Genomic DNA, 19725 nt, shown 5'->3' with positions numbered 1-19725 from the left:
GCCAGAGCACCGGGAGGGAGGGAGGGCATGGAGGTGTCAGGCTTCTCCATCTCCTTAATAAACAGCCAGCTCTGCAGGTAGCCAGGCTGCATCTGGGGCCAAGTCAGCCAAAACACAGCGTTAAGCACCTTCCCCTCTGCTCTCCCAGGCCTGGGTGTAGGTCCTGGTAAGCAATGGCAGCACTTGTTGCTGTTTGTTGTCTTCACTGGCTGGTTCTCTGCTGGAAGAAAGGGATATTCCATGAAACCAGCAGTCACTGCCAGCACAAGGAGGGTACTTGCAAAATGACCCTGAAATTGCTCCAGTGCAGGGAAATGCACCGGCAAAGGAAAGATGCAGTGGGTTCAGGGTGCCATGCTCCTTCTTGGACCAGCACAGCACCTCATTTCAGCTCCCAGCTGGGATACAGGGGCTGGGGACCACTGTGACCCTCCACAGGTGTTGTTTTGCAGGGTGGTGTGGCTGTGCTGGGGGTGCCACCGTGCTCCGTGGGAGCCCTGGTCCTGAGCTGACTCTCCTTGCTGCAGAGGAACCCAAAGGACACTGGAGGGGGCACTCCCTGTCCTGGCTCCGGACGTGCATCACATCAGTTTGGGTAAGCTCAGCCCCAGGCTGTCCACAGACCCTCTCCTGCTGGCAGGGGGGATGTGGTGTGTGCCAAAGGTGTCTTCTCACTGGAGAAAGCCAATGCTCATCCTCCCAGCAGGGCAAAGGTGCGGCTGGATGACGGCTGAGGATGTGCTATGGAGCCGGGACTCAACTGCTCTGAGCTCTGCGATGGCAGCTCCAGCTTTGTCAGCCAGGAGCAGCAGCGGCGGGCCCTGCAGGAGCTCTGCACTGTGACAGTGGTATGTATGGATGCAGTGGGATGTACGGGTGCAGGGGAGTGCTCTGGGACAGGAGATTTGCTCTGCAGTAGAGTTGGGGGAGGGATGAAGAGGGGATTGCAGCTGCCAAGCGATCCCAGTCCAGCTGAAGGCAGCACACTGTCACCTGGTTGATAGAAAGACAAGACACACCAGTCTAGGTGACACCCAGCAGTTATCCAAAGGGGAGAAAGCATCCATGACAGCCAAGTCATGTCAAGCAGTCCTCCCATGTGTCAGCCAGCTGCTCAGGATTGGCCTGTGATGGCCCCGTCTCCCCTTGACCTTTCCTGTCCCCTGTAACTTCAAAGTGCTTTTCAAATATGAGTAGAGCAGGATTTAATTAAAAGTCATCCTCTGTAATAAACAGCACCTTCCCCCCTCCACCAGTAAGGCAGGGGTAGAAATGACACTGGGATGCACTCAGTGGCAGCTGGCACCACGTGGGGCTGCTGGATGGAGCAGTGAGCTTGGCCTGCTCGGCTCTCCATCACGTCCTGCACGGCCATGGGCCTTTAATTAAAAGACTGTAAGCTGCTTGGCTCCTCTGGCTCTGGCAGCCGGCTTACAATTAATATTCCCCCTGCCAGGACCAGGATTTACTGTGCTCAGCAGCCAGCAAAGCGCTCCATCAACTTCAAGTAGCATCAACATCCAGGGAAACAGCAGTCAGGTGGGAGGGTGTGTGGGAGAGAAAAAATGGAGATCATAGGGGTGTTTCTGATCCCTAGGTGGTTGCTGGGAATAGGGTGCAGCAATACTTTTGACAGCAGCCAGAGGTGAAAAGATTTTGTTGGTGGGTGCATCTGGGGGTGAAGTGCAGAAGCCCCAGGATGCTGAGTTTGCCCTGCTCACCTCAGTGGCAAAAGCCAGGTGTTACCCTTGGGCTCGAGCAGGCAGGACACTGAAATAGAATGGCTTTACAGCCTTGCACCAGCCCTGTCAGCTCCAGCCCTCATCTGTGCTTTTCACACAGAGAGTCCTGGTGTGAGCAGGGCACTGACCTGGCTGACCATCTTCACCATTTGGTGTGGTCTTCATTTCCCAGAGAGGCAGACTCCCCAGGGAATGGGAAGAGGAGGGTGGAAGCAGTTTTCAGGAGGGAGATGAGGATCCCCCCAGGGATCCCTCCACACTGCTGCAAAGGGAGGCTGGGATGTGCATGCAGCTGTATCCCAGCAGCAGCAGCAGCTCTCAGCTGGATGTCTCTCCCAGGCAGGGGTTTGCCTTTCCCAGTTGCCCTGTGACCAGCGTGGCTCCAGCATGTGAGCTGCCAGGAGCCTGCAGATCAGCTGTGCTCATGTGGCAGTGACACGTTTTTGTGTCAAGAATTATGTGGTGGCTTTAATTCTGCAAGCTGTGCGTTGTTCTTGCTCGCCCAGAGGAGATGAAGCCTGGCTGGGGAAGAGGGACATGAGGCATTGGCTCTGAACAAATGCCTTTCTTCTGCCTGAAGATTTATTTCTAGCAAGGTTGGAAGCAGAAACAGCTCAGACCTTGAAGTAAAAATTGGGAGTTTGGGGCAGTGTTAACTGTCATGAAAAGTAGTCTTCTGCAATAGAAATTGGATGCAGGAATACCTGAGAGAGGACTCAGCACCAGAGAAGTTAGTGAGGAGGTGTGTGATCCCAGCTCAAACCCCATTCTCCTCCCTCCCCCCTTAAAGGGGATGTGCCAGCACTTTTATTGAAGTGATGTTTTTTTTAAGGAAAAAGAAGTTGGTAACCCACACATGCACACCCTGTTGAAAATGCTGGAGCATTTTAGATCAGCAGCGGAAGTTGTTTCTTGTTTCACGTGGGATCATTTTATCCATTTTATGTTAATAAGGAGATAGCAGAGATTATTTTAAATGGAGATTTAAACCCATAGGGTGGTTTGTGTGTAAGGGGAGAGGTGCCTGCATCATACCCATTTCGGGAGTGTCCCTCCAAAGCCAGTTCTCAGCTGATGCCTGCCTGGGACCAAGTTCATTTCCATCCGGCAGGGAGACGGGTGGATTCCAGCTCAGTGTGTCACCACCTCTGAAAAACGCTGTCACGCTCCCTGTGCTGTGCTCCTGCACCGACTGGCAGCTCTGCTGCTGGCTCCCAGACATGTCCTCCAGCTGATCAGTTGTCTGCTGCAGGGAGGGGTAAGGGGGGAGCCAAGAGACATCTAAAGAAGCATGATAGCAACTGGGGCACCACGGGGTCTTCGTCCAAAGATTTCCTTCTAGAGGACAGTGGGGAACCAGTGTCCATGTTCCTGTGTTTCAGAGGGAGGGTTGCTTGGGATTTATGAATCACTTGTAGAGCTTCATTATGGATTTGGCTAGTTGGCATAAGAGGAGGGCTCTTGGACTGCCATGTCCTCCTGAACACTCAGCAAGTGACAGAGCACATGTTCTGTCCACACACATCTCAGTGGCCCTACCTGCAGGACTTGGTCTGGTGCCAGAGTGTCTTCTTACTGGGAGCTGTGGGTTCTGGCTGAGCAGGATAACTGTGGATCATGCTGGAGTAGGGACCTCCTTTGCTAAGAGCCCCAGCAATGTCCTCTTCTTCCTTATCCTTTTTGCTTCCTGCAGACATCGTTTGACCACAGTATGAAGAGCTCCCCATCCTTCTCTGCTGGTCTCCTGGGAGTTGTATGGACATTCCTGACTGGAGGAGTCCTGCTAGCACTCTTCTTTTTCATCTTCACTATTCGCTTCAGGAAAAACAGGTAAGGATATCCCTCTCCTCCTGGGAGGTTTCCCCTGAGCTGGAGTAGCAGTCAGGCTCTTTCAGGAGCAAGCTCTGTGCTGATGACCAGCTAAGGATCAGGAGGGTGTAAGCCTGAAGGAGCAGCACAGGGCAAGAAAGGGCAGTGCCAGGGATGTTTCAGTTTCTTCCATCACACAGTTTTGATTACTGGTAGAGACAGTCCTGTTTGGACTGCTTCTTTCCTTCCCAAGGCAGGGAGCTGTAGACAGGATGAAAGGAAATGGCCTCAGGAAATACATCAGGGGAGGTTCAGGTTGGGCACCAGCAATAATTTTTTCTCCAAAAAGGTTGTCAAGCATTGGAACAGACTGCCCAGGGAAGTGGTGGAATAACCATATATGGAAGTGTTCAAGACTGGATGTGGCACTTAGTGCTGTGGTTTAGTTCTCACAGTGGTGTTTGGTCAAAGGCTGCACTTGATGGTCTTGGAGGTCTTTTCCAACCTTAATGGAAAGTTCTATGACTGTATGGGTGCCCCCTGGCACAGACAGTGCTGCATGGTCTCATCCAGGTGCTACTCAATAAAACCATCAACAGGAGTGGGTAAAAGGAGAGCTCTATTCTACTCCACATGCTTGAGAGCATTGCTCTGAGCAGCACAGCCCCACAGCAAGGCCATCATACTCCCCACAGTGAGCCATGTCCTCCCTGCTGTTGGGCCACTCATACTTTGAAGATATTGATAACCCTTTTTGCTCTTGGTGGTTGCTCATATTGGTGGAGAACATGATCTCTGATTACTCAGAGAAGCTGGTGGTGAAGTGTAGACTTTTTTTGGTGCTGTTCAGTCTGCTTTGATAAAAAGTCCTGCTCCTCTGAAGGCAGCATAAATCCAGCAGAAGGCTTGGCAGTTCCTCATAGCTCAACCTGTCTCAGCCAGTGCTGATCCTTCCTCAGCCATTCTGGATGTCTCTGCCGCCTCTTTGCCACCTTCTCCTCAGCCTCATTGGCCCCTTGGTATTTCAGCTGGTTCCTCCTCCAGGGATACATCCCTCTCCCAGGCTTCACCAGGCGAAGCCTTTGGTCTCCATGTGCCACTGTTTCACACAGAGGTACATCTGAGTGCAGCCTGCACTGATGTTGTTGGACTTCTTTGGCGGCTTTAAGGAATTTAATGCTTCTGACAACCATGGTTGGGAGGGTCCTGCCCATAAGGGTTTGTGTTGAGAGTCCTGTGCCTGCTGCATGACCTGCATCCCAACTGCATCCCAGTCTGAAGCACTTCATTTACTGAGTGGTGTTGAGTTCAGTGGCCGCTTGAATTTATGTTCTCAGAACGTGCTGTAATGAATGTGTGTTATTTATTTACCCTGCGGTAAATAAATACTGGTCTGCCTCCTGAACCTGGCAAGGCAGAGGAGACCTTTCTCAGCTGCAGCTGACAGCATGAGCTGGTGAATATCTTTCTCCAAGGGCTGAGACATGATGAGGAAGGCAGGGAGGGAGAACCCCAGGCTTTGTGGCTGGAAGACAGCAGGAAGGAGCTCAAGGAGAGAGAAAAGTAATGACTTGGCAGCAGGTCGAAGGGCCAGAGCTGTTGGGAAGGGTGGCGGGAGGTGCAGCTTTCACTCAGTAGGCTGGCTGGAGAAGGGTGACAGGTCATAAGAGATCAGTGGGTTGATTCTCCCCTCCCTGAATACAGTTACCGGATTATGAGTGATGAGGTGAAATTACAGAGGGGAGACTGTAACCTGAACATTGCTGGCAGCTTCCTGTGCTGAGTGTGGAGATGCCTCCTCAGAGGAAGGAGCAGTGGGAAGGGCCTGTTCTGGAGGCACACGTAGCTCTTGCACCTAGAGCTTGCTGCTAGGCACTGTCACCCTGGGCTGTGTTGGTGTGGTTTTCCACCTCTGTCCCTCTGCAGCAGAAGTGTTGGCATAGGCTAAATGAATACTTGAAGGATTGTGAAGCACTCCAGCAAGAAAAGGGAGAGGGTGGGACCATGGAGTGATGGCTGAGCTTTAGGGGCAGTGGTGAACAGCACAGGCTGGGGGTGGACAGTGTGTCAGCATTCCTTGTGACTGTCATCATCACTGTAAGGGGACCTCACCCCAGTGCTGCCAGGTCATGATGCTCAGTAACTGTCACCAAATCCCCTGCTTTGTTTCCTGGAGGATTGTGAAGATGTCCAGCCCCAATCTCAACATTGTGACCCTGCTGGGCAGTGGCTTGACTTACACAAGTGCTTACCTCTTTGGGATTCAGGAGCAGAGCCTGCCATCTGGAGACTCAATGGAAAAGCTAATTCAGGTGAGCAGGGGCTTGGCTGGGATGGGCACCTTGACACATGTACAGGCCGGTTTGTATGTGCTCTCTCCCAGCCAGCTGTCACCTGTACACGCTCTGTCCCAGCCACAGCCTGTCACCACCACATTGCTCAGCTGGGCTGTGGCTTTCACATACACAAAAGGCAGTCAGACACTTTCTGTCTGAATGGGGCCTTTGCTGTTTTGCAAACCACATCTGCACCGAGGTCCCTGGGGACAGGTCCTGCAGGCAGGCAGGCAGGCTGCTGGGCTTGTACAAGTGCAGCAGGCAAAGGGCAGCACAAAGGGAGATGGGACCCTCCACACAGCCACCACTGCCTGACACAGCACAGGTGCTCTGGGTGAGTTTTTTGGCTGCAGAGCAGATCTTCATCAAAACACTCGCCTGTGTGATGAGCCCCCATGTGCTGGCCTGAGGCAGCCACCCTGCCAGACTGAGGAGTGGGCATGCACCCATGTGGGAGAGTGGGATGGGGCACACCCTGCATCCTGCTCAGCCACTGGCCTGAGGATAATTAACAGAGGTGTCAGCAAGTGATTTATGGGTGCTGGGACTTTCTGTGCCCCTGCTGCTCACAAGCTGCTTGTCTCTCCCTGCCTGCCCTTCCAGTGAGAGTCTCTAGGTAGGCAGCAGGCATGCCTACAGAGGAGTGTTTGCCTTTGAATTTATTTCACCCTGTAGACAGCTTTCTAGTATTTGATATCACCCTCCAGAAGTCAGAAGACTTCTGTCTTCTGCTGTCTCCTTCAGCCATCCTCGCTGCAGCCCAGGCTGGGAGGGGTGTGTGGTGTCCCTGAGCCCCTTTAGCCCCTTGCTGTGCCCCTGCAGGTGAGGCTGTGCCTGCTGTGTGTGGGGACCTCGCTGGTGTTCGGGCCTGTGCTGGGGAAGAGCTGGAGGCTCTACAAGGTGTTCACCCAGCGGGTGCCCGACAAGCGCGTGGTGAGTACCCGGCGCTGAGGCGGGAAGGACTTGCCATGGAGGGCAAACACCAGCAAGTCCCAAACCAGAGTGGGATAGCAGATGGAACTGGCACATGACAGGGATGGATGCCACAATCACAGGTCTGGTTTCACACCTGGCTGGGCATGGGCCCTTCATTTATTCCTGCACAGCGAGACAGGAGCTTTCCCACTCCACAGGCAAGTGGGTGCCCTGCCAGGCTGCCTCTTCCCTAGTGGAGTCCCAGCCCCATCACCAAGCAATGTTCTCATTTTACATTGGCCACATGCCTTTGTTACACTATGCACCAATGTTTGTGTTCAGGTCTATTTTCATCCCACAAAAACAATCAGCTGTTTTTGTGGGATGAAAATAAACCAGGTGTCCTCAAAAGCATCTGATCTAGGGCCATCCCCAGGTGGATCCGTTCTGCTCTTGAAGGCAAGAAGGGAGTGCTGGGCTCTCCTCTGCAGCACTTAAGGATGGGGATTCAGAAACTGGGAGGGAAATGGAAAATTTATGCACAAAACAGTGCATTTACAGCTTTCAGTGGTCACTTTCCAGCAGTGAAAAAAGTAGGTCTCAGATGAAAGATGGGACAAGAGGCTTTGCAGGGGAGCTGGGTATCACAAGGATTCCTGTTTCACACTGGGATCTGTGTTAAACTTGCGAAATGATGCTCGTACCAGGTCTGCCCTTTTTGTCTCTGCTGGGGATATGGTCATAAGGGATGATAGTCTTGTTTTGGAAGAACTGTTTTCTGTCATAGCATTTACCTGCTATCCACACCATGAGGCAGAGTTTATACCTGGTCTCAAGCCTGATTAGGTCCCCAGTAATTTGGGAGTTGAAGACAGAGATTTGTGGCCAACTCAAATGTCAGTGCTAGACACCTCTCTGGGCAAAGTAGTAGGATAGATGTGCCACTTGAAAGAAACAACAGAAAGGGACCCAAGGGGGATGGAGGTCATTGGTGACCATTCCTTCCCCATAGTAACTCTGACTTCTTGCATGTTTGCAGATTATCAAAGACCTGCAGCTGCTGGCCATGGTGGCAGCGCTGGTGCTGGCAGACACTGTCTTGCTCTTGACCTGGGTGTTCTCTGACCCAGTCCAGTGCTTCCGAAGCCTCAGCGTCTCCCTGCGGGTAAAAGGATGGGGAGGGCAGGGTGGGGTTTTGCTGTGTCGTACCTGAGCTCTGTGAACAGAGTTAGTGGGTGGCCAGGCATTTGGAGGTGGTCTTTGAGAAACAACAGAAAGAAAAACAAAGCAGAAAACCTTCTGGGCACTCTGGGTTTGGTTTATGTCTGGTCTATTAAAGAGGTAAGAGTGCACTGCAAAATTTCCAGGTCTGTGCAGATCACCTGCATGGCACAGGAGGGCCCCAAGGCATCTGCTTTAGACAAATGTTTAACCAGCCCTGTAGGCAGCAGAAGGCCAAAATCATCTTGCTTTAAGACTCTGCCCCTGCTAGCACCAGCTTTGGCCTCTCCTTTCAGAAATTTACATAGGAGACCAGCTTCTTCCCATTGGTCTGTGCCAGCCTTCACTTGTGCCTCTGCCTCACCTTGTAGGCCACAGAGAAAGGCATGACGTGCTCCGTGAGCCGGGTGCAGTCCTGTGCATCGCTCTATTCTGACCTTTGGCTCGTTCTCATTTTAGGCTTTAAGGTATGTACCCTCTTGAGAGCTTCTTGCATTGTATCTCACCTCCTCCCTGTCTTTCAGCCTAAACTGTCTCGCAGCATTTGTCATTTCGCTGCCCTCCCAAGCTACGTGCCCATTGCAGATCCCGGCTACTCCTGTTCATCTCATAAGCCTTCCTATTTCCAGCCCTTCCCATCTTGGGAAGGGTGAAAGCTCTGCTAGCTGCGTTCTCCTTGCTTCACCATCTCCTCTATGTACGCTGTGCACTTACAGTCTCTCAGGATCTCTCCCGGCACCCCTCTGAGCTTCATCTCACTTCTTGAAACTCAACATCTTCCTGGTCTTTATGTCAACACTCCTTCCCTAAAGACTCCAGTGAATGGCCACTGCTGAGGTGGCTCAGTCCCTGTGTCCTGTGACTTCAAACCAAGGAGGTGCTGATGACAAGTGCTTGGTCCCCACCTCTGCAGGATGCTTATCGGGTTAATTATACTTCTGAGGTGCACTTTCACTGGTGAATCTCTGCACATGGCCAGTCTTCTTCCAGCAGTGTTAGTTATACTGATGTAACTATGTTGAATAATTATCACTGTAATTATCTGCGGTCTCATGTGTCTCTGGTATGGCAGAGGCTGGACACATTTCAGAAAGCTGATGTTGATGAAGCTTGTGAGATCACAGCCTTTTTTTTGGAATGGCTTAATCTCTGCTTGCAGCACAGGCACTTTCTTTGTGATTCACTGTAATGTAATACTCACTGACCATCTACCCAGAATCATAGGAAAAAGAGCAGAAAGGGACCTCACAACACAGCCAAGTCCTTCTACACCTAATTTCAAAGTCCTTAAAAGCCCTCTGCTGTTAGGGAATGTAGGCATTACCTGGGCTTTCAGTGCTGTGTCTCCACCTCTGATTTTGTCTGCAGTTTGTGTTAGGGTTTAGAGAGGTAATGCCTCTGCCTACAGCCCTTACAAAATCCTTTTGGAAATAAAACATCCCCATAATCAGTTCCAGGTAATCTTTTTAATGTTGTGTTGAATCTGGCCCTGTTCCTTCCTGCTTACTGGGGGTCATGGAGTATTTCCTTGGTGATTTCTCTGGAGTTAGTCTGGATTTACACTAATGTGAGTGTAGGCTTTATCTCTGCATACATTGCACTTCTTAGTATCCACAGCATTAATGTGCTCAGCCCTTTGGGAAGACACTCAGTGTATTATCCTGGTTTTACTGGCACAGAGCAATGAACAGGAATGACTTGCCAAGGACATGCCTGGAATTAGAAGCAAAGTCCTCTGCTCAAGTTTAAAACAAACAAACAAACAAACCACTGAGAGTCCTAGTTTAGGAGACGCTGTGCTGTTGTCTGTGTCCCAGATAGACTGTATGAATTTAAATGGGACTTTTGTGCTGGTTTTTTCCTGCTCAGGGATTAGGGGTTGCCTTGCCTTTGGGCTGTTTGGAGGTGCCCCATGGTGGACACAGTTATGATCCAGTGCAGATTCCACAAAGCAGGGTCAGGCACCGGCCCAGTTCCCAGCAGTGCAGGTTTCACTCCTACAACCCCACCCTGAGACTTCTGCTGCTTTGAAGTTGGAAGTCTCACCAGACATCTGGACATGAATGTCCCTTGCTTGTGTCCCTCTAGGCCTTAGGCCTGGCAGTGGCCATCACAGTCACCAACCAGGCACAGCACAGAGGGGTTCACAAGGGTCTAAAAACCATCTGCATCTCGTGTCACAAAGCACTTCTTGATGCCCAAATAACAATGACTCTTAGTAAAAGGCTGACACTTCCTGGGTAGTACAGGAATAATATATGTCACATTCCCTGTATTCCAGGTCCTTGCAGGAGCTGGGACTTTGTTAGATGGTATTTCCAAATGATCCTGAAGGCAAACCATGCTCAGTTCTATGGAGGCAGGCAAAAATACTTGGTGTTTCCTGCTAATGTCACCTAGGGAAGGAGATACTTATCCTGCTGGGTAGTTTTATCCTGAGCACACTGGCAAAATGCATGCATGAGACCCTTGAGGAGGAGGGTGGTGAGACAGCCTTCTCTGAAACAGCTGCTCTATTCGGGGGGAGGGAGAGCCTCTGTAGAGGCACTTCTGTAGTGCCCTTCCCTGCTGCTGGAGTCAGGAAACAGCCAAGGGAAGGGAAAAGAATTGCACCTGGTAGTTTCCTGGATTATTGCTATTTAAAGAGGCACCAAGTACATCCTCTTCCCTCCAGTCTAAACCTCCATATCTCTTTGCCTTCTTTTTTGAATTCCTTCTGGATATCTTTGCTGCTCCTTCAGAGGTCTGCTATTGGTCCTTGATGGCACCCACTGCTGCATCCCTGCAGGGACCCCTGCTTCCTCTCTGTCTGCCTTTGCTTCTCCTGCTCCAGGCTGCCCAAGGGGTGGTTTTCACAATTTCTCCCAGCCATGCCCTGCTCTGTGGCAGCACCTGCTGACCTGTGACTCTTGGCTCTTCACACCCTTTAGTTGGGACCCCCCCCTGCCCACAGTGCCCTCACTGCTGCCCTGTGTCCCCAGCCCCTCCTGGCCTGCAGCAGCGTGCCAGGCGTTTGCCGCGGCGTCACCGCCGCACGCTGCAGGTCTGCATTACAGATCAAAGAGCATTAATTAGGATTGCGCTGAGCGCGATCTGAGCTCACCGGGCTTGGTGCGACACGGGGCTTGACACCATCAGCCTGTAATTTTCCACACTCTGGAAACCTCTTTTTTCTGTTTCCAGAGTATCCTCCTGCTGTATGGGACCTACTTGGCCGGTCTGACCGACAACGTCAGCTCCTCTCCAGTGAACCAGTCCTTGACACTCATCGTCGGGGTCAACCTGGTTTTCCTGGCTGCTGGTACCATCTGCTTAGTTCACCGTTTCTTCCGTGCTTGGCACAATCTGCTGTTTGGTTTTACCTCTGGAGGCATCTTTGTGTGTACAACCACCATCAACTGCTTCATCTTTGTCCCACAGGTATGCTGCCACCTCTGTCCTGTCACTTGGCTGGAAATAGGAGTTTTAGGAGTTTAACAACAGCAGCAGTGGGCCTCAATGCATTCACTTTCCCGCTTTTTTTCCCCAAATGTTTGGACTCACCTGTACAGCTCGTTCTCCAAGCCCCACCCCACCCTGGTGGTTCTGCTTCCCCAAGCAAGTTCTCTGAGTCTCAAAGAATCACAGAATTGTTTGTATTGGAAGAGACCTAAAGATCATCTGGTTCCAACACCCCTGGTGTGGGCAGAGAAGCTTCCACCAGACCAGGCTGCTCATAGTGCCATTCAGACTGACCTTAAATGTTTCCAGGGATTGGGCTATCCACAACTTCCCTGGGCAAGCCTGATCAAGGGTCTCATCACTATCATAGTGAAGAATTTCTTTCTTGTATCTAATCTAAACTACTCTCTTTTCAGTTTAAAGGCATTCTCCTTTGTCCTATCACTGTGCCCTTCTAAAATGTCCAGCTCCAGCTTTCTTGTTCCTTGTCCCCTTTATGTCCTGGGCACTGCTGAGCACTGCTGCTCAGAAACCCTCCTGCAGGAACGTGCCCCAGGTGACAGCCACGCAGACAGCACACATGAGGCGAGGCAGCCACTGGCCTCCTCCTCCCGCTCCATGCAGGTGGTGGGATGTGTCCTTGGTGCACTTGTCCTTCCCTCATGCCTCACATGCCCACTTGCACCAGGAGCTCCTGCTCCTGGCAGCAATGGAGCCTGGCACAGGCCATCCAGATGGCCCAGCCACTCTCAGAGACTTCCCCAGGGGAGGCTGTCCTCCTCTGCACTTTTGGAGAAGGAAGCTGGGCTTTGCCACAAGCCAGGAGGAGGAGGAGGTGTTTAAAGGAAGCCTTTTGTGGTGAGCTGAGGCACTTCTGCTTCCTGTGTCCTCCAGGAGCAGCCTGGTGTGCCTGGCCGCCACGTTAGTGGGAATAATGCTCCCATTGTTACAGGGAAGGGAAACAGTTATTTACTTAGTTGAATGTTTGGAGGGATGTTTGGGCTCAAGGACATGAGGTGAGAAAGGGAGGAAGAGGTGAAGCTGAGGAAGGCACATCTGTGCAAGGGAGGGCTCAAGGGATCTCAGCAATGTATATAAATATCGATGGGGGTGGAATAGGGAAGGGGGAGCGAGGCTCTTCTCACTGGTATCCACTGACAGGACAGGGGACAATGGGCACAAACTGAAACACAGGAAATTATATTTAAACATGAGGAAAAGGCTGGATTTTTTTCTGTGAAAGTTGTAAAGCACTGGAGCAGAATGCCCAGAGAGGCTGTGGAGTCTTCATCCTTGGAGATACTCAAGGCCCAGTTGGACACAGTCATGAGCAGGCTGCTCCCTCTGACATTGCTTGAGCAGGGCACTTGGGATGATTTCCAGAGGTCCCCTCCTGCCTCTTGGGGCAGAGCAGCCTTTGGGAGCAAGGATCCAAACCCCCTCTAGTGAGCTCCAGGCCTGCTGGAACACCAGGTCCCTTGGACTGAGGGTAGAGAAGCTGATGAGCTGTACTTTCACTCTGCCTGTACCATTTTTCTTTGGGACCCTGGGGCCATTGAACATTTTATTTAACTTGGATCTTTTAATTCATTACCTTGTTTTTCCTAATGGGTTTGCTTTTCTATAGCTCATCTGAGATCAATAAACAGCTGGAGCTGGGCTGCACAAGGCTTCCAGGCAGACACTAGATGAGAAAATAGATACTAAACATTGCTGGTTTTCAGCTTGTCACCAGTGATTCAGGGATAAGGGGGCAGGCATGACACTGTCTTTGTCTGTCATGGAGTCAGGGAGTGGGGAGAAGAGGGAGGGGGCTTTTACAGTGTGCTCAGCAGTCTCGGTGCAGCCAGGCACTGACCCTCTCCTGCATTAAAAGCTGGAGCCAGGAACAGGGTAGGGCTCAGATGGGTGGGAGGCTCCAAGTGACACTGCAGCCCCTCGCCCAGCCATCTCTGGCTGGCTGTCTCTGCTCCACCCTGCCTTTGTCTCCCCCTCTCCATCCCTTTGTCTCCTTCGCGCTTGAGCTGCGCCTGCCTCCCGCTGTGTCGGCCGGGGCTCTGTGGATAACACCCTCTTCTACTCCCCAGCTCAAGCAGTGGAAAGCCTTTGAAGAGGAAAGCCAAACCATGAGCCACATGGCAAAATATTTCACCAGCCCAAGCAGGAGCTGCCGCTCAGTGTACAGCGAGGAGCAGCTCTACCAGCTCATAGGGGAGAAAAACTCTATGAAGCGGCTGCTCACTGAGGTATGGGGCTCTGCCAGCCCCCCCTCGTCCAGCTTCCCCCCTTCCCTTTTGTGGGCTGAAGGCTTTGCAGGGTGGGAAGCCCTTTTTTACACCCCTGTCCACACTGGTGATCCCTCACCACCCTCTTCCTTTCTGAGGGGAAGAGCTGCTTTGTTTTGTTACACTCCAAAGCACCACAATTTCGGCATAATTTGAAGGGCTTAAAAAAATTCTGTAGGGAGGAGCACAAGAGAGCCTGGTTCCCACAGCCTTGTCAAACATGGTTAATTTAGAGGGGAGATGCTCTGTCTCAGGAAAGCCCCCAGGCTCCTGCTCTGTCACCTGCACTGCATGGGCAGGAACACCCCAGCCTGAAGAGCTGCCTGCCCAGTGAGCCCCTTCCCACACACACGTCTGGGGGGCTGCAGGGGAGGCTGAGGTCACACATGCTGCTGGTGTGGCTCTTGCCATGCAGAGAGGGGTGATTTGTTTTCTGGCAGTGCCTGCTTCCAAATTGGCAGCGTTTTCCTCCTCCCTGCCCGCCCCACACTTGACAGGCTTATTTGTTTGACACAGAAAAACGCCGTGATCGAAAGCCTGCAGGAGCAAGTGAGCAGCGCCAAGGAGAAGCTGATGAGGCTGATGTCTGCGGAGAGCGGCTGTGACCCCCGTGTGCTGCCAGCAGCTGCCTGCACCTGGAGCTCAGGGCAGCCTGGGGATGCACCAGGGGACTGCTGCCCCCCGGATCCAGGGAGGGATGGGTGGCAGCCCCCCTGCTTGCTGGGTACGTCACCTCCTGGCAGCAATGCTCAGGCCCTCCAGAAAGATGCAACCCAGGAGCCTGTTTGTACTCAGGTGCTGCTTTTTAATGGAGGGGATAGCATTGAACGTGGCCTGAAAGATCTCCAGGAGTGTGGGACACCTGCAGTGCAGGAGCAGCCTCCGGTGCAGCTGCCAGGCCAGGACAATTCAGCTGGTGTAGCCTGGGAGTCGTCCCCTAAAATCAGCTATGTAAACAGCGAGAAGCTGTGGGAAATCTTGCAAGAGTTAAGCCTGGATGGCAAAAACCACAGCCCAGCCTTATCTGCAGGATCCCCACTCAGCAACCGGGGCACCTCAGGCAAGCAGGGAGAAGCACGGGAGGGCCGGGAGGGTTACCCAGGCATCCACACAGCCCTCAGCCCCTACCTGGCAAGGCTTCAACGGAGGATCCCATTGCCCCCTGCCTCCACACGCTTCCCTGGACACGTATCCCCTCGTGCCAGCTGCAGGCTGAAGGAGGTGGGCAGCTGGGGCCGTGGGGAGTCAGCACAAAACTCCTTGGGAAAGGGAGGGGACACGGCTGGCAGAGAGCTCCTTCACGGCCCAGCACCATCCCCTGCAGCCATCCCGAGGGAGGCCAGCCTCCAGCCAGAGGGGTGGCAGGGATGGCCCAGGGTGCCTCAGGGATGCCAGCGTGCCTCACCGAGCATCCCGCGGGAGCGGCGGCGGCGGCAGGGCACGCCCAGGGGCCCCGCGGAGCCCTCCCTGCGCTCGCTGTACTATTACCCAGACTCTGACTCCAGCAGCAGCAGCAGCTCTGAGGAGGTGTTTCATGGCTGCCACCGACGCTGCTGCGAGGTTTGCTTCCAGAGCCCTCGTGGCTCCCTGGACAGCAGCAGCACGGACACGGACACAGAGCCCAGTGACTGTGAGGATCACCAGACAGAGCACCACGGCGGGCCCCAGCCTGTGGTGAATTTCAAAGAGGATCTGAAACCCACTTTCGTGTGACTGAGAGCACCCCTGCTCCAAAGGCAAGTGCCCTCCCAACCCCAAAACACTGCGTGTTCTCTGCAATGCTAAAGCCACACATCCCTCTGGGGAATGTGCCTTGTTCTGGAATGTGGGGATTTGCCCCATTCTGATCTGCAGTGTCAGCCGTGCCTGCAGCCTGAGTTTGGCTGAGAGGGGCTTGGCAGCACTCGGGGAGGTGGCAGTGGCCTTGTCCTGGCTGCTCTGGGCAGCAGCCTGTGTCCCACATGTAGCAGCAGTTCTGTCCATCCTGGTGCAGCAGTGCAGAAACCAGGTCTGGGGGTGTGTGAGAGCCCAAACTTCATCTCCTCAGAGAGCTTTCCCTGTGAGACCTGCATGATTTGCTCTGGCAGGGAGCAGCATCCTGCCTCAAAAACAACCATGGCTTCTTGCACACCTCTCCATATGGACTGACAGGAGACTCCTTCCCCTGAGGCTGCCCAGGCAGAGCATCCCCCTGGCATCACCCCAGCTGGGGATGGGAGACGGATGCCAAAAGCAGCTGCACGCGGCCCTGCACCTGGGGTGTGCTGCTTCCAGGCAAAACAAGGACTTTGGAAGGGGGGGTGCACAGCAAACTTTTGGGTTTTGGTGGGGTTTTTTTTTTTGTAGCATCTGAACAGGAAAATGGAGTCCAAAGGTGATGTCTGTGGAGGTGTCTTTGCATTTTGTGTTCTTCAGGTGCATCGTTGTAGGTGAGACTCAGGTCAGAGCTGAAGGGAAAGACAAGCTAGCCATTGTAAAGGAGGATCTGAAAAGGGGTTTCTTTTTTTACCTTGATTTCTAGATCTTGTGCCCTTCTGTCTATCTTTGTATGGACGATATAGTCTGGAATAAGGTTTGTTTAAGTTAATATGCTCTGTTTAATTTTTATCTTAGAAACACCAAGAACAGTAAATCCAGTGTGTGTGCCTTTTTGGGATATTTATCGTGGCATTTGAGCTTATCGTTGCTTCCACAGGAGTTCAGGATGCTGAGACCTGATGCCTAGTGCAATATAAACCTTCTGGAGAAGGGCTTGATTAAAAAAGCAGGTGTCAGAGGAATCCCAGAGCTGCTTTTGAACAAAGCATGTTAGCATTGTCTCCATAATGATGGTGAAATCCCTCACTTCTCTCTCTTCACTGGTGTCACCTTTTTTTTCCCCTGTTGCCTCTGCAGTTTTCCAAGCTTGCATGTAGGGCAAATCATCAAACTCAGTAATCTTATGAGGAACAATATTGCCACAGGCCCTGTTTGCTTTTAAAATGGAAACACCCCAGACAGAGAGACAGAGTGTAATCCTTTTTTTTTTTTTTTTATGGTCACTTTTTTGCTAATAGAAACCGTTCTCTTTCAGTTTTGTCTGAGCACTTGTGGCTCTGGCGTGGGAGAAGTGCACTGACTGTAGAGTCGCCTGCGTGTGCAGGGCGAACCCGGGGCCGGAGGCTCCCTGCAGTGGGACTCGGGATCTACTCGGGATCTCTGTGCCCGTGCCCTGCAGCCGCCTGCAGTTCTGCAGCGCTCGCAGCAGGTGCTGCTGCTGCCACGCCGGGCGTGCCGGCAAACACCAAGGACATCCACGGCATCGCCACGCTGGGACAAGGGGGGGAGACAAGCACGCTCCAGGGACCCTGTTAAATGTGGGTCAAAACCTCTCCCCACCCCCAAACGTGTTTAGAATAACACTTTGCTCTGGGGCTGGGAAACACTGCAGCGCAGTTAAAGGAAAAGATCAACCATGAACCCACCGGGAAGCGGCTGATATAAAAATTAACTTGAAATCCACTGGTGAATGCAGAAAAACTCTCCACAGAACTTTGAACCTAGGGTTTGTTTGGAAACTCACTGCTGGAATTTGAGGTCGTTGCTTTTCTGTGCAGTGACCAGCAGCTGCCACCTGAAAACTGCATAGCCCGTGAATGCACCTACTCAGAAGGCCAAGAGCCCTGTGGTTTGTGTCATAAATAGTGTGCCCAGCAGGACCAGGCAGTGATCATCCCCCTGTATTCAGCACTGCTGAGGTCACAGCTCCAATCTTGTGTTCAGTTTTGGGCCCTTTTCTTCTGACTGCTGTTAAGGGGAAGGGTCACGTCAGAGCCAGGATGAGATCTCTCTCCATGCCTGCTTGGTGGGCCTTGGCAAGAGGCAGGAAGGTAAGGAAGCCCTGAGGCTCTTGTGCCACAACCACCTGACATGGCTCAGTCTGCCTCTGTTACCCCCTCAGCTTGCCACTGCTTAGGAAATAAAAAATTGATTGTGATTCAGCTGCCAATTAAAATTAATAAAAGAGAGGAAAAAATATGAAAAGAGCTTTGTTAGCTATGGCAGAGAGGGATTATGACAGGCTCTCTGGCATGGGAGTGCTCACCATTGGTGTGGAGGTTTCCCCACTGCCTCCTGTTGGCATTAGCAGCTGGGATCTCTGGGAACTTCTTGCTCTGATCTTTGATACTCGGTACAGTTATGAGAAATAATGAGTATTTGAAAGTACTGCAGGAGAGAGAACCTTCTGATGTCCTTTCCCTAGAGTAACCAGACCGTGCAATCCCTGGACACAGTGGTGCCACATCTGTGTGGAGACACTCCTGTGGCACAGTGGGGAGCAGAAGTCAGGGGCCCTACAACTCCAAGTAGCCTGTAATGCAGGTTTTGAGGAGGCGAGGGAGCACCCACATCTGTACATGACCTCCACAGGTCTGGAAGAAGCTCCAGAAAAGTTTTCCTTGAGTCTGGCAGCCATGAGGGCTGTGGAGAAGTGCTCTCCTCCTGAGCAGTTTTGTTCTCCTGAGCCAAGAAACCAGGCCTATCTCTTCCCTTGTCTGGTTTTTCAGGGCTGTCCTCTTGGCCTCTGCCTCCAGCTCTGCACTGCTGAATTGCCAGCTGCTGCTGTTACCCCAAGGTCTGCGCTTGCAGCCACTTGAGAGGCACCAAACCCATCAGTGTAAGCTGCATCCTGATTGCTGGCCTTGTGCTCAGGCAGAAGTGCTTGGGGAACTCCATGGAGACGGAAAAAATACCATTGAAAGAATTGTGGATCCTGGCGTGACAGGAGAACTGTGGATGGCTCAGTGGTTGGTGTTCACTGCAGGGACTTTCTGCTGCATGACATGGTCATGCCCTATGGACCTGATCGATCCCTGCACACACCTGGCTGGGCAAGTGCAGGGGACACTGCCACATGCTCCCAAGAGTTTCTTTCTCTCATGGACACTGTGTATTGAAGCTGCTGGAGCACATTCACCTCTCAGTGTTTACAGTGGGGTTCTTTGCTTTCACACCCACACCACCACCTTTCCCCTGTGTAGAGGTGCATGAAGCTGAGCTGGTTTTCTTCTAACTCAGGCATCCGTAGCTGCGTGCTTTGAGCTGCCAGAGCACAACCATTTACGTAAGGTTTGTTGGGGTTTTTTTGTCCTGGAAATTCTTGCAGACAGGATGGGTACAAGGGACTTTGTCCTGCCAGGCAGCTAGATAAAGCACTCAGTGATTCAGCATTTACTGCACCCTACACAGATTCCTCTGTTATCATACCAGCAGGAATGTGGGGCTAGAAGGGATCTCCTAGTCATCATCATATTTCCCAGCAATGACAAACAGTGAGTCATAAAGTCCCTCTTGTTAATTTATCACAGTCCATCTTAAGTCATTGGGAATTTTCTTGGCAGGTTATTCAAGAACTTCATTTTGACAGAAGGAAACTTGTTTCTGATCTGCAGCCCACATTTTCTCATAGCCTATTTTTGTCTACTTGTTCTCATGCCAGTGCTATCTTCTAGCTAGTAGTTGTGCTTCCTTCCCTTCTCCAACCTACTCTCTTACATGCCGATGAAGAATGTGGCCTCTTCTTCCCAGGATCCCTGGTCTACTCAGAGAAGAGACTGTCTATTTTTAGTTCCCTCTAGCAGCTCATACCTAACCCTCTTTCAGTCTGCAGGAAGGCTTTGAGGAAGACCCCGGGTTTTATTGCTACCAGGTCATACCCTTCCCTTGGCAGCCATGTGAGCATGGCTGTGTACACTGTTCCCTGCCTCCAGCAGCACAGGAGGCCCAGGGTTCTGGGACAGAATCCTGCTCACCTTTGAAAAGAGAAAAGAAACACTCATTGGGAATTAGGACCTCAGAAAGGCAGGCCAGAAGCAGGCAAAATTCCAGAGGGCCATCAGGAAGCTGACATTTTCTCTGCAATGGCCCTGGGGTTCCCAGCACCCATCGGGTCCTAGATTTACCACCAGTATGTTAAAAATCTCACAGAAGGGCTGT

General features: G+C 52.2%; 1 protein-coding gene across 1 annotated transcript; it reads left to right on the top strand.

Annotated features, from left to right (window-relative positions):
• The first annotated feature begins 466 nt into the window (after positions 1 to 466).
• Positions 467 to 16376, top strand: GPR156 (G protein-coupled receptor 156). The gene is made up of 10 exons (XM_059466354.1): positions 467 to 595; positions 707 to 848; positions 3436 to 3572; positions 5728 to 5863; positions 6710 to 6820; positions 7842 to 7967; positions 8395 to 8490; positions 11207 to 11443; positions 13552 to 13710; positions 14266 to 16376. Exons 2-10 carry the CDS (start codon positions 744 to 746, stop codon positions 15460 to 15462), a joined length of 2304 nt encoding a protein of 767 aa, XP_059322337.1. The 5' UTR covers positions 467 to 595; positions 707 to 743; the 3' UTR covers positions 15463 to 16376.
• The last annotated feature ends 3349 nt before the right edge of the window (positions 16377 to 19725 follow it).

Source organism: Ammospiza nelsoni, chromosome 2 (genome assembly GCF_027579445.1).
Source record: "Ammospiza nelsoni isolate bAmmNel1 chromosome 2, bAmmNel1.pri, whole genome shotgun sequence".
NCBI lineage: Eukaryota > Metazoa > Chordata > Aves > Passeriformes > Passerellidae > Ammospiza > Ammospiza nelsoni.
The sequence above is the reverse complement of the archived record's forward strand: the minus strand, read 5'-3'. Positions and strand labels throughout refer to the sequence as shown.

What these genes read in the sequence shown, in the direction of transcription:
- GPR156 (XM_059466354.1), top strand. Translation starts at nt 744, where the DNA reads ATGGAGCCGGGACTCAACTGCTCTGAGCTCTGCGATGGCAGCTCCAGC. An exon ending in CAATGGAAAAGCTAATTCAG is followed by an intron (nt 5,864 to 6,709) that starts GTGAGCAGGGGC and finishes GTGCCCCTGCAG; the next exon opens with GTGAGGCTGTGCCTGCTGTG. An exon ending in GGGTGCCCGACAAGCGCGTG is followed by an intron (nt 6,821 to 7,841) that starts GTGAGTACCCGG and finishes GCATGTTTGCAG; the next exon opens with ATTATCAAAGACCTGCAGCT.